Below are 14,185 nucleotides of genomic sequence, written 5' to 3'. Positions count from 1 at the left end.
TAGTAAGCAAAAGCTACCCTAAGCTAGACCAGCCAGTTCCTTCCCATGCTGAGCATCTCTAATTAAGGGCAGTGGTTAAATTGGGGGCAGACATTAACAGCTTTTTTTCTTCTAGGTTTCCATTCTACTATGAACTCAAAATAGCTTTTGTAGCTTGGCTGCTGTCTCCATACACAAAAGGCTCCAGCCTCCTGTACAGGAAATTTGTTCATCCAACACTGTCTTCAAAAGAAAAGGTAATCACAGGTGCCCAGGTCCTCTCTGGGTGGAGCAGATCTAGAGTGTGTTTATTCCAGTCTTTGTATCACTCATTTTCATTGAAGGACTGGGAGCTGCCGATTCTTGTCCTCTGTCATTTTATCATCTCCTTTTGGCTGGTGTTTTCGTTCTTTGTAGTTGTTGTGTTTTTAAATACTGGCCATCTGTTCAGCACACTCACACATATTAACTCATCTTTGTGCACTTGGGAAGTTGGGAGGGAGTGGGATAAAAATACCTCCTAAGCTGCTTTGCATGTACTGGCTGAATATACCTGGAGTGCGATGTTGTGACTGGATATAACAAATAGAGAAACAGGCGCTGGCAGCCAGGGCTCCTTAACTTTGTTCCCAGCTCTGCCTAAAACACTGTACAGCAATGAGACAGAAACAGTCCAGCCAGTCTATAAAATGGGCTTAGCAAGCACTTGCCTGCCTGGGAGATGTATAGCATGCTAAGTAAGGCATGTAGCATGTTAGGTCCTGGGTTAAGAAATGTTTTGCTGAAATTAATGCTAATTTTGGGGCGGGGTTCATTACAGCTTGGATCATTTGCCTGCCTAGAAGATTCCTGTGGCTGTGAATGAGACATTGTTAGGCAGATCCATTTGGTTCATGTGAATACATGGGCCAAGAATAGCTATTGGTCATATATCAACATGCAGACTACTAAGAAACGAATAATTGTTTCCTACATTGGCAACTATGGAAATGTAAGATCTCTGTTTGGCCACAGGCAGTGCATGAACAGTTGTATCTCAGTCCTGTCCAAGAAGGACTGTAGGGATCAATCCCCTGTCTCTCTGCTTCCTGGGAACTTCTGCTTATGCTTCTCACAAGTAGTACTCATGCATTTTGGGTTGCCACCTCTTACCTGCTTGGAATAAGAAGGGAATCGCTGAACAGCCTCCAGTCCCTACTAACCCAGAACATCCAGTAGCTGAGTACTAGAAGTCATTGTCATCCATTATCATCCAGACCCATGTGTCTTGAGGGAGGGCAGGGTGAGGGCAGGTACTTTCATAACTATTTCACTGTATATTGAGCGGCATCAAAGTCCAGAAGCTCTGGACCTACCAGTTCCATAGGCATGTTGAAGGTGGCCCCTGCAGTGATGTGCAAGAGAGATCTCAGATACTTCTGAGACCAGCAGTCCTGGATGCAGGGCAGTACAGCTCCAGCTGCCTGGTGTCGTAATATGATTCTTTTTAACAATGGGGCAATCTATTTGTCTTTAGACTCCGCACATTGCAAATGGCTCCTGGTCCATTCTGCCCAGGTGGATCTATCTGTCTTGCTTCCAGGACCTATTGGTGGTGGTTGCACTATGCAAGTGTATCTGAACTTCGGGTCCCAATCTTCCATTCACAGTATAAAGGGTTCCCAAAGCCTGCAACGGGAATTACTGTTCCCCTGCAAACCTTTCCTCTTTGCAAACATTGGCTGTGAACTTCTCTCCAGCTGAGGTGGAGCAAATGGAGGATATCTATCTACCTCCATGAAAGGTGACCTGGCCCTACCGAGAATCTGAGGCTAGGAACACTCTGAACTTCTTGTGTTGTGTTTTTTGTTTGTGTGTGTTTGTTTTGTTGTCTGCTGTGACAGGAGATCGATGACTGCCTCGTCCAGGCAAAAGACCGGAGCTATGATGCCCTTGTGCACTTTGGGAAGCGGGGGCTGAACGTCGCAGCCACGGCAGCTGTCATGGCAGCTTCAAAGGTAAAGGTGCGGGTCAGGATTAGCATCTTATCTTCATCCATTGCCAACAGCAGCTACAGTGAGGAGGGGGAGAGATGGTGAGGGTAGGGATTCTCACGGTGATTTTGATCACGCCTCCCAGTTTCCCATTCACCAGCCACACAGGTGCCTCTTGGGATGAAGATAGGAAGTGTGGTGCCTAGTGAACCTATAGGAGGTTGGAAATACAGGGTTAAGGCTGGGATCTGCTTCAGGTCTCTATTGAATTTTGTGTTTTCCATCAGTAGCATTAGCAATTCTGTTCATCACAGCCTGTGCTCCTCATTTTCACTGTCAAAATAGGAGCATACTTCCATGAAAGATGCTGATGTTAGGTGAACAAGTTAACACCCTAGCAGGGAAATTTTTATTTTTTTTGGTCAGCACCTTCTGCAGCGAAGGGAAAAGCCATCTGCACCCCATTTTTTTCATTTGTTATGCTGAGTTGTTGAGAAGTCTGGAGGATCTAGTGACTTACAGTTTGGGTACAGACAGAAAACAGATGTGATTTGAAGCTCATGAAGGCTAAAAGGTTATCTGCAAGGCTTACGCATGACATATCTGGTGTATAACTCTTTGGTGACATATTTATGTAAGAGTGAATGGGAAGTGGCAATAGTCACTTCTGGAGAATGAGTAGACACTGGTTGAATGGTCTTACTTGAGGAGATGTATCCTGTATTCTGTTCCTGGCTTAGAGCCAAAATCAGAAAATAGCTGTTATCTCTGTTTCTTTGTTTGTGTAAAAGCTGCAAGGACTTGATAACTGCATTTTGTGGTCCTCCTCTCTGGTGGTGGATTATCATGGCTCAGGGTAGATGTGTGCAGTGACTATCCCCTTGTGTTTTGGGGGCAAGGCTTGTACAAAAGATACGACTTTCATGCAGTCAGATACAATGCTTCTTGCAAAAGGATAGTAGAAACATATGGGTAAGGTAGGTACTGGTATTAGGAAAAGCATGTGAATGGGAGTTGGAGGAAATTATTTTCCTTTGTGAAATGGTTTTTATATGACCTAAGGCACATCATTTTAGTATGTCTTGGCCTTACCTTCTGTAAAAATGCATAATACATCCTTAGGAGGCCAAATACCATAAAGTCTGTAAAGCATGTTGAATACATGGTGTTATAGAAGTGGAGAGCCCCTGGGGTGTGCCATGCACATGTAGGATCACAAGAATATGTAAAAGCTATATCCCATTCCAAAGAAAAACCAAGAATTGCCTTCCTTTTCCCTGCCAAGCATGGTGCAGGCTGTCAGGCCTGGCTTAGTTCTTCTAACTGTTCTTCAGGGGGGAGGCTCTGCTAACCCAGGCACTGCTAGCTAATCCAGACCTGCACTGAAGCCTGGGATAAATGTGGAGCTAAGGCAAAGCTGTTTATTATATGCCCAACAAAACAACATTCGTATGGCACCTCCATGGCACTTAACACTTTCGCTGCTGCTGTGTAAACCTGAAGAAGTCACACCATAGACATAAATAGGCTCTGGGAGTGCCTGTTTTGCAGCACTGCCTTTGCTCTGAGCCCCTCCTTACAAGGTGCTGCAGACTCTGTGCTAGAGCCCTTTTTAGGACACAGTGAGAAACTATGTGTGAATCCCAAAGGAACTCTAGTTCCTGTTTGGGTAGCTCCTGAGTATGAGAAGCTCAACAGTAGCCCAGATGCACAGTGCCAACCTGTTCATCTCAGGACTGTAACTGTGTCTTCATTAGCTCTTCAACGTGAATGAGCAGTCAGTACCACAGTTTTTCTTCCCACTGTTACGCTTTTCTGTTGTTTTTCTTAAGAATCTCACTGTCTTGAAATGTGGCTCTAGTGGCAATGGGAAGCTGGGTAGAAGGGAGAAAAGTCTCCGGAGTACAAGGAAGCTATTGTTTTGCATGAGTTAATGAAGCTCCCCATTCAGTGGTGGAAAAAAGAAACACTGTGACTTGTGTGGTATTGTTGTATGGCACATCTGCCAGCCTAATTTGAAAGAAAACAGTTAAGATACTGTAGCCTGTGAATGGACCAGAAGAGTCTTTCCTGCACACTACTTCAGGGAGGGGAAAATGATCTGTTGATAAGACTGAGAGGTTGTTGATGGATGGATGGATTGATTGATTTTTAGAGCAAAGCAAGGACTTTCATGTCTTTGCTTCAGCCTTGACATTTAAATTACTCTGAATATGTGAGGAAAAATAGCCTCTTGGCTTCCTTCGGCACTTCAGTACGTGGCCTCCAGCAAGTTCCTGGCTTCTGTATGCCTCAGGGTGCAGATCCAAGAGACAGGGTGAGCTGATCTAACAGCTTTCCTCCAGAATGGGATAATGCTCCTGCTCCCAGTGAGTTACTGTGCACCAGCTCTTTGGACCTCCACAGGTTATCTCTGATTTATCAGAAAGCTAATCCAGAAAGAGAAAGAAAGGGAATACTGTTTTTTGAGATCACAAATGTGTCTCGAGTACCTGAGCCAGCACAAGGGAAGGGATGAAACTGCATTATGAGGAGTATGACCAGAGGGGAGGAAAGCAAGATCATCCCTTCTTGGTTGTGGGAAGCAGATTAGCTTTGCTGCTTATGGAACCACACCTTAATACATTTACTCTTCATGGTATAATAGTCAAGAATGGTTAAAGCAGCTTCTGTCCCTTGCCTTTCTCACACTGAAATTGTTGTCTTTCGGGCAGGGGGAGCTGAATGGCTGTGATTTACAGCCTGATGTGTTGAAGTACAGAAGTGCTGACCTGGGGTTCCTCAGGTACTCAGGATGTGAGATGTGAGTGGTCGGGTGTGGATGTGTCTCCTTTTAGCTGTTCCTGCTGCTATGAAAAGAGAGGAGTGATACAAGCAGGTATGGGTGGTAACGGCTTTCTCTTGCCTGAAAACAGGTTTTCAGCTGCTCTTAAATGTATGTCAATGCCCTTAATTGCTCACTTGAGAAGGAGGTATAACAGAGCTAGATTATTCTGCATGAGAGAAGTTTAAATGGCAAATTATCTGGAAAACACTTTGAGGAGACAGATGCCACACAAGACTGCAGTGCTGTCCTTCAGGGGAAGTTTCCAGGGGGAGAGGAAAGAGCATACTATTTCTAAGGCTTATACTGGCTTTCCCAATGCCAAGGTTTAAGGGTATCCAGCTACCCTGTGATAAGTGTTGAGTGTTGATGGGTTAGTGAGCCCTGAACAGGTTCATTGGGTTTCAGCCTTTAAATGGAACATGTTAGAATTGGAACTTATAGAGATGACCATCTATTCAGAAGCACTGAGCTCCTGCAGCTGCCACAGAAAATGTGTCTTTTAGCAGCAAGTCAGTGTGAGGATCTGTTTTATTTCCTGCTTTGCTTGGATTAATGGGTGAGAAAAAGATACTTTTGTTATTAAGAAATGGACCCTCAGGCTTTGCAGATCAGTATCTTCTAGTAGCAAATACAGATTGAGCTGCTGGGCTGAAAGTGTACTCTGTACAGACCTGTTTTCAGCAAATTAGCTTAAATCCAAAGGCTCCTGTACTTGGAGACATGTCTTCCACTGTGCATAGCTGTCTTCTTCCTCTCTGAGCTGTGGTAACTGATCTTGTGTACCCACAGGATCCATCATGTTCTTTTGTCTTTCATGTTAACATCTTTGGGTAAAGCCCATCTCTTTGTTCTTTTTATCTGTTATCTTTTTTTTTTTTTTAAAATCCATCACCTTTTTATTTATGCAGCACAATGCAGCTGGCTGATTACATTTGTGTGTAACAGGCTGCTGCTTACATGTTTGCCACATGCTGAGGTGATGCAAGCTGTGCAGAGCCACGCCTTCCTTATCTCTGATCCTCTGGCCCTTTCCCCTTTCTATCTTAAGCAGCGTACAGTTTTAGTTAGCCAACTGCAGGCTTGTCTGCCTTCCCCTTCCTCCTGCTCCCTTCCCCTGCTCTGTTTTGTTTTGAAGCCACAGTTGTGCTAACACTGGCACAAACCTGTGCCAATTCATTTTACAGGCTGAGGAGCTGTCAGTGTCCCAAGTACCCTGAGTCTGCCCAGCTGGCTCGCTTGGGTGTTTTCTCTCTCCACAGAGTCTATTTTTGAAGCTCTAAGCAGACAGAGCATTGGAGATCTGCTCTTATTACCCGTACTAGGTGCTCAACACAGATCTTTTCCCTGCCACCAGCAGCCTGCATCCCCACCAAGGAGCATAATCTCATTTGGGACTCTGTAATCCTGTCCTCATTGCTTGGTCATTCTGTCACATGCTGTGACTTCAAGTAGATCAGTCCTAAGTGGCAGGATTAGATGACCGAGCAGTAAATCCTGCTGCTTTTTGTGTGTTTTCAGTTAGTTCCAACTAGTTCAGCCATTCCTGTTCCCAAAGAGCCCTGGGCACTGACCACCACCTTCTTTCCAGCTCACCTCGAGGGAGAAGAGAGGCAGAAAAGGAGCCTGCTTTTGGGTCACAGCAGAAGGGAAGAAGCAGCAAGGCTGTTACAGCCCCAGTAGTGGGGCAGGTGCAAGACCTTGGCCAGGCAATGGAGCTGACAGATGGAGGCCTGGACATAAGTGGGCTTTTCCTTGGCACCAGTCAGCTTTTCCAATGTAAGCGGCTGGGACACTTATGTGGCTGCAGTGAGGAGGGGTACCAATGGCTAGGAGGCAGCACCAGCCTTCTCCAGCACACTCATATGTACTCCCTTGCTGTCACCATGCTCCCAGCACTTTTTCATGCTCTGTCTGTCACCCTGAGGCTCCTACCACTTGCTGCCTTGCCCTGTCCCCAATCCCTAACTCTTCTCCCTGCTTGCCTTCTCAAGATGCTGCCCAGCCCTGCCATTGCCTCCTCTGTCTCTATGACCTGCCCATCATCAGGGTTTGCCAGATCCTGTTTGCATGTATCCTTATTCCTCACCCTGAACAAACCAATTCTGCCAAACAGGCCAACATCTTTCCCTACCCTCAAGACAAATCCTGCTCCCAACCACTTACCCATTCCGGAGCTGCAGCCTCAACTTTGTTCTTCAAAGGAGAGCTGCAGAAAACATCTCACAGCCAACAGATCATCATAACCCAGAGGTTTCTGATAACGTACCTTCCTCTGTCCTTCTACGCTCCCGTCTGTAGGGCACGGACTATTTGCACAGCAGCTGGTGCTATGGCCCATTGCGTGCCCCTTGGTACAGCCTGCCTTTAAGAAGGGGAGTGGGGCACAGCGTGTTGCTGGCAGTGGGTGCAGTGTCTTGGCAGGAGATGATAAATGAGGTGGAGGGAGCAGGCATGCATGATTGGTGTTGATGAAAAGCCTGTTTGTGCCTAATAAGTCTGAGAAACAGTCCAGGAGCCTTTCATGCATGGAGAAACATGGCCTGCGGTGCTGCCAGAGCTAGCAATCACTCTGGTTATCAGTTAAAAGGACCAGGCATGCAGACAAAGTCAGGAGGGTTTCAGTATGTGCATCCACCTCTAACTCTCAGGAGTGCAGTGTCAGCAGTTTCCAAACTGCTTTAGCTTGCCACCACCAGTCTGGTCTGGCATTGTCACTTCCATTTTCACCTTTGGTCTCACCCATCCCCTAGGGGGTTGCAGCTCCCCTACTTGAGGGTCCCTTAGTGCAATAAATGTATTGGGAAGTTTCCCAGTGCATTTGCTCATTTTTAAAGCCAGGCACTTGAAGGGAAGTGCTAGTGATGATTTAGATTTTATCCTCTGTAATCAAACAGCATCTTTTCATTTATTTCTAGTATCTGGCTGGTATAGCCGGTGCAACTGCCTGAAAGTCAATATTTAGATCCCTGATTTTCCATGAGAATTGAGACCTAGTTTCTGTGGGAGTTTGGAGCAAAAACTTTTATGGGAGAGATATTACCTTTTGTGACACGACAGTGGAGAACTGCACTTTTACTTAATTGGGAAAGAGGGAAGCAGAGGGTGGGGAGCATCCTTTCCTTTAAGATGCTGGATAAAGCCTCTTTGTAATTATTAGATCCCACTGCTTGACAGGAGAGTGTTTCTTCATGTACGAAATGTATCGGAGGGCAGTTCTGACCAATCTGCTAGCTACCATATCTGTAATGGCCACATTGTGTGTCCTGGTCTGTAACATGATCAAGAGCTGCAGAAGTCAGAAGTGATTTAGAGTACACAGTTTGAGAAACCTTTGGGGACCCATTAGCGTTGTCTCAGAAGGGCTGACTGAGCATGCTACTTTTGAAAGTAGCTTCCTTTAAAGGATTTCCATTTGGGATCCAAAATCAAAGATCTCACGGCTGAGCTATGTTACATCAATAAAAAGGAACAACAAATGGCTTTCTTAAACCATATGATAGAGTGCCACTGATCACAGTATTTTGTGAACTGTTCTGTCATGGTGTGATGTATCTTTCATTCTTAAGTCTTTGAGAATCTGTTTTTCCCAAATCATGAAAAACCCAGTGCTGTTTGAGCTACCATCCAGATAGCTGTTTCTAGTTTATCTCTCTTGTTGGCTCTTTCATTGGTGTCTCCAAGAAGCAGACAATAGCCAGTGAACACCCAAGGCAGCAGAACCAAACAATAAATTTATACAGAGAGACTAGGCTGGGAGAGACAATAACAAACAGTTCCCAGGAGAGGAAATGAACTGCACAAACAAAAAGGGTGGATGAAATTAAGTTTCCACCATCAACATTAACGTCAGCTGGTTTCCCTTTGAGTCTTTAATACTGTCTGACACCTCCAAACTGGGTGGCTGTTTCAGGCTAGGCATGGCACGCAGGCCCTGGCTGTAAGGATATTGCTTTTAGGATATTTGTGTTCATGTGGTGGCAGAAGCAATTTCCTCCTTCACTGAGGCCTGTGCTCAAAGCACAAAGCAAATGTTTTTGCTCTTAGCAGGGCCTGCCTGCAGCCAGGCGTGATACTGCACCTGCGTGCAAACACCCGCTTGTTGCCATGAATAATTCCCCAGTGTTACTCTACTTCTCAGAAGACCTGTCAGTCACCAGGAGGTCAGTCCTAAATGACTGCCACGTGTCCCCCACCTAATCCTGTGCCTAAATTAGTCATAAATGCACTCTGTTCTTAATGATCTTAAGTGGATTACCGAGGTGGCCAGACACTGGGGGTTTCTCCAGTGGGGAGCATCGGTCAAGTGCAAGGAGTGGAATGGCAGCCTGTTGTGTTTATAATTTGCTGTACTCTTTAAACGCACTTGCTAGGTAACACCCTGTCAGCTGGGGTTTTGGAGTGGTTTCCCCACCTCTCTGGGAAAGCTGAGGAAGGGACAACCTACATTCAAAGGTGTAGCCCACAGGTGGGTGTCCCTGCTTTTTATGTGTGTGTGAGTCCCTGCACATGGTGCTAGTGTCTCGCCTCGATTACTTATGCTTCACATAGATCTTATTTGCAAAGCTTTTATGTGCGTTGCCACAATGGCTCTCTTTTTTCCCTTGCTAGGTCTCTCAGCTACTTCATTTACACTTGTATTTGGACCAGGAAAAAGGGCAGGTAATCTGCTGAGTGCTTATACTAATGCCTAACTAACATCTGCCTCTACATTAGACTAGTTTGAACTGTTTTCAGCTGAGATTGGGCTGAGGCCAGACGCTGTCTGCTCTATTTCCAGTGGGTAGATCCTGCGTGCTGAGCTTTAAAAGCCTGTCTTTGATCTCATCAGCAGAATGCCTTCCAAGTCCTCCTCTGGCAATCAGAGAGACTCCAGCAACCAGGCAGGGAGCTTTGTATGTGGAAAACCCACTTAACTCAGGTTGTTGCTACTGCATTAGCCAAGCTGCTGTGTTTGCTGTTGTTTTCTCGCTAACGGGTAAAGGGAGCCTCTCTCCCACTGCTGTAATCCCATTAGGGTGGTTGGGGTTGCAGTTGAGCTAGTGAGGCCGGGCCTTGGCTCAGAAGTGAAGATGCACTTCTGCAAGCACTTTCTGATAGGTGTGGTTGGGGAAGTCCTGTGGATACCATAGTGATAACTGACATCCTAGGAACATGCACTACACCTTGTAGTGAGTATCTGAAGGATGGAGGCTGTAACATGCATGCAGACATGTCTGCTAGCGTGGAGGGGAGCTGCTAACTAAAGTTACAGCAAAAAGATAGGAGAACATTAACAGGTTTAGTATTGTGCTGGAAGTGTGGTGAGCGTGACTTAATGTTCTCTTGCCTGGCCTTTAACTACTGATCTTAGGATGCATAAGGCCAGAAGATGCCATCCTGTATTAACACTGATCATATTAAAAGCTTCTCTTTTATGACTTGACGTTTATTGGTTCCTGATTTATGTCACTTCACCATGCTGTGTTATAGTTTCCACAGCTGTAAAATGGGGTTTGTACATATTAGACATGTTTTGAAGCCTGAATAATGTCTACAGAATTATTTTGGATTGTCAGACTGAAGGTATGAGAAAATCTAGACACTGTTATTTGTTTATATTCTGATCCTATTTAGTGGAACTGTTATATAAATTGCAGATTTTTACATTATGTTCCTAGGTTGTTGTTTTTTTTTTTACCCAGACCCTATGTAAAGCTACCTACATATGTGGAGTATTTTTAATGAATAATTCAATTGGATGTAGACCCAGTTTTTCCAGACTCCTGAATCATCTCCCTCTAGAAAGTTTTACTTCAAATGTGAATGCAGAGATTAATTATAGAGAGGTAAAGTAAGACAATTCCAGATATTCCAGCTATTTCTGAAGGAATGCCTTTGACAGTGCCTGTCACAATACTGACTTCAGTTTTTGGAAAGATTTGATCCTTCCAAGCAAATACTGGTTGCATCAGTGTTTGTGCTCTGGGCCCACAGTTATGTTCATTTCTGGAGATGACGATGTCTGCAACGTTTAGAGGAAGGTACCTGAAGAAGTCTGCTTTCAGCTTGTGCCATACCTTCACCTATGTGGTGAACTTTCCTACAGGCAAGAAGATCAGATGAATTTGGGAGCAGATACACTTACAGGGAGCAGGGAACAGAGAGACACCTGCTCCTAGTTGTTGCCACCGAAACCTCACCATCTAGTGAAACCACTGTCTATGGGATCAGAAGTGCTATGCTTATGGGGACAGTCTGTGTCCTAGGAGAAGCTGGATGAGGTAGAAGTCAAGTCTGGGCAGGTAGTCTTGTGCCTAGGGAGAGTAAGGTGCAGTCTTCCAGCACCACTTAATGCTTGTGTCCTCTACCAGGGGATGAAGTCCCCAAAATACAGGTCCCACGCTGCCAGCACAATCATCCTGACAGGTCACTTGGTGTTCAGTGATGGGAGAGGGAGAGGTGATGTCATCCATAGTCCCACAGCCCTCCCAGTCCCCATTTTCAAAAGCTTGTATAATAACATAATGCTGTTTTGCTGTTGACACAGTCAAATATCACCCCAGCTACTGTCGTGATATTACTGCTGTCGCATTCTCTAGGATAAAACTAGCCCAGATCTGTGTGGACATGCTGCAAACATGCCTCTGGCCTGCAGCGTGGACATAGATAGCTTCGGGACCTGGATCTTCTCTCTGTGCAGACACACTCTGTGCTGAAATTCCTGGGACATCTCCCATGTCTGTAGCAGTTGGAAGAGCATCTGTGTGCTCATGGCCAAGACAGTAAACAACTATCCCCGAAACAGCTGCTCTTCATCTTCCATATAACTGTTTCAACCAAACACTGCCCAAGATGTGTGCTGTGCTAAATATATTCTGTTGTGAAATAAAGCTATTAACTTGTTTTTTCTTTTGTTAATATGTGATAAGTCTTATTGTGGAATAATAAGCATTACAGCTGGATAAAATCTTTATTGCTAAAACAGATAGCTACAGCAGTGCAGACCCTCACAGTGCTGGCTTTGCAAATGTTTGTAATTTCATATACAGCAGCTGCTTATCTGACAGGGAAATTAAGGTTGGTAGCAACATTTGCCGTTTTACTCTGAAACCATCCTGATTCTGTTGTAATCATCTTTGATTATCACACTTTCTGTCATGTTTCTATCTGGGGTCAGGTAGAAATGTGGCAACTGGGAAAGAATTGTGTTATGTTGTATCCTACGAGCAATTTCATCAAGTCTATCTCTACACAGACTGAAGGTGCAAAACTTTGAAGGAAAGTAAATGGGAGGGAAGTCCGCAGGCTTTCCTGCGTGTTCAGTTTCCTCACTTGGCCTAAACCTTTGCTATTCCTGCCATTTCTGAGGTTTGGACAAACTGCTGGAATGGTAGGAACAGTAATATTTTGCTGTTATCTATGTGATAAGCAGCCTTTATCTTTGCTGTTATAAATTCAGGTTAAATTAAAGCAAAAATCAAGAAAAGGCAATTTTAAAATTTCTTTCTTGGAGAAAATCAAAGTTGTTTTAGCACAGCTGCTGTGGCTGTTTAAGGCTGTGGTTGTGTACTATATGCTGATGTTACAGACCCACAAGATGACAAGCACATACCAGGCCCTTGTTGTTTTTTAGCTTTCTCTGAGGCCTTTGATCATTATATGCCACTATATCACAAGTTGCAATGCAAGAATATTAACATATCTTCTTCATTTTCAATGCAAAAGGGCGCATTAGTGTCATCATCCCTGCCAAGTTGGTCTGACACATGAATCTTGTCTCTAATCTGACTTATGTTCGCATACATAAATCGCTTGGTGGAATGAAATGGTATTTGGGTAGCTGCTGAGCAGAGCTGCTGGGAGGAGGTTAAAAGCTTGAGCACTGCTGACACTTGAGCTGGTGGTGTGGGAGCAATACAGGACTCAGGTTACAGCAGCTTGTCGATTGCTAACCCTCCAGCTTTGCTGGTCCAGGCATTCTGCAACAGCAAAATACTGTTTAGTCTGATTGCTCTCGCTAGGGGTCTGTCTGTTGTAGTCAGGCTGCAGGGTAGGGTGTCCTGTGTTAGCTTTAAATCAGCTGCTGAGAATAGGATAGTGGTGCAGGAATTCAGTGCAAGCTACAAAACCCATCCAGAACTCTGCTGCTCTGAGCTCTGGGCAGCTGAGATCACCCCCAGCTAACCAGCCATGCAAGGAGATTTCAGTATACCAGCCCGGTAACAGCTGGAGCCATGAACTGCAGAATAAATGTACATTAGACTGGCCAAAGAGGAACAACTTGAGATGCCACTTGAAGTGAGAACGTCTCCCAGGAGTGGCTCAGCCACAGGAGTACCCAAAATTCAGACATCAACTCTTGTGGCAGGTTGGAGAATGCAATAGCATAGGTGAGATTTTTACAGAACTCCTAGGACTCCACTGCCAAATATATAAAATCAGCAAAATAAAATGTCTTGGTATACAAGAAAAAAAGCCCCATCCATTTAAAATACTTCAGAAGGTGGAACAGGGTAATGGAAAAGAGCAAAGTAAGTCTGTAAGAAGAACATGGTGGGTGTGTGGACACTTCTGTGTAGCAGTCTGCAGAAAAGCAAAATGCTGTCAAACACAGCAGACGTAGAAAGATCTTAAGAAACCACATGTTCAGTAAAATTAATAAAAAAATTCCAGTGCATCTTCCTGGCTAGCTCTACCAGATGACTCTGTCCTACCAAGGACAGTTCAATTTTATTTTTCTCAGATGATGCATACTTCTACTGATGATGCTCAGGGACGCAGCATTGAAGACTTTATCGTCGTGTGCTGTTTGCTTCTTGCTGATGCAAAAAAGTGCTGTAGTCCAGGATGGATAGCTTGCCCATGGTTAAACTGATATGCTCTGGAGCTGAGAAGGAAATCTGAACTCGTTATATACGTATAAAAAGCTTCAGGATGAAAAGTTGCGAGATTACTGATCTAGCAGTTCTCTTCAATGTAGAAAGTGCAGACCGTCACAGTGGCTGTAGTTATAAGCACCTGCTGCCTTGTCTACTTACAGTCCCTAAAAGTAAAGTGATAAGGCATTTAGATGGGGTAGAAGCAGTGATTTTCCATGGCTCTGCATGCAAAATTTCTGAAGTGGTGTTGGTAAATCAATACTTGCGGGTAAATTAATGCATTGTCTTCACAATGTATCAATGCCAATGCACTAGGGGGACAGGTAGTGTTGCCAAATTGCTTTAGCAAGGAGTGGTGCAGTCTTGCCTTTGATCATAGATGGTCAGGATGAGTCCTTTCTCTGTGCCAGGCCAGCACCAGAGCACTCTCCACTGGCCCCTCACCTGCACCCTGGTTTTGTGCGCAGGATACTCAAATCTGCAGCCCGGAAGGGAGCACGATGTATGCTGGTCCAGCCCCAGCCTAGAGCACTCTGGCAGCATTCAGG

At 44.9% G+C, this 14,185-nt stretch overlaps 1 protein-coding gene across 13 annotated transcripts in view; it reads left to right on the top strand.

The window, feature by feature from the left end:
* REEP1 (receptor accessory protein 1) overlaps positions 1 to 14,185 on the top strand; it is a 70,804-nt gene that overhangs the window by 32,591 nt on the left and 24,028 nt on the right. For 10 of the 13 annotated variants that reach the window (XM_037387181.1, XM_037387214.1, XM_037387230.1 and 7 more), the window contains 3 exons: positions 116 to 236; positions 1,863 to 1,976; positions 9,388 to 9,438. In XM_037387181.1, the coding sequence (XP_037243078.1) occupies positions 116 to 236; positions 1,863 to 1,976; positions 9,388 to 9,438 (286 nt within the window). Of the gene's footprint in view, positions 1 to 115; positions 237 to 1,862; positions 1,983 to 9,387; positions 9,439 to 14,185 lie in introns of all 13 variants that reach the window. The other 3 variants (XM_037387239.1, XM_037387198.1, XM_037387189.1) reach the window with 2 other exon arrangements.

The sequence above is a fragment of the Falco rusticolus genome, chromosome 1 (assembly GCF_015220075.1).
Source record: "Falco rusticolus isolate bFalRus1 chromosome 1, bFalRus1.pri, whole genome shotgun sequence".
Lineage (NCBI taxonomy): Eukaryota > Metazoa > Chordata > Aves > Falconiformes > Falconidae > Falco > Falco rusticolus.
This window is presented reverse-complemented; position numbering and strand designations above follow the sequence as displayed.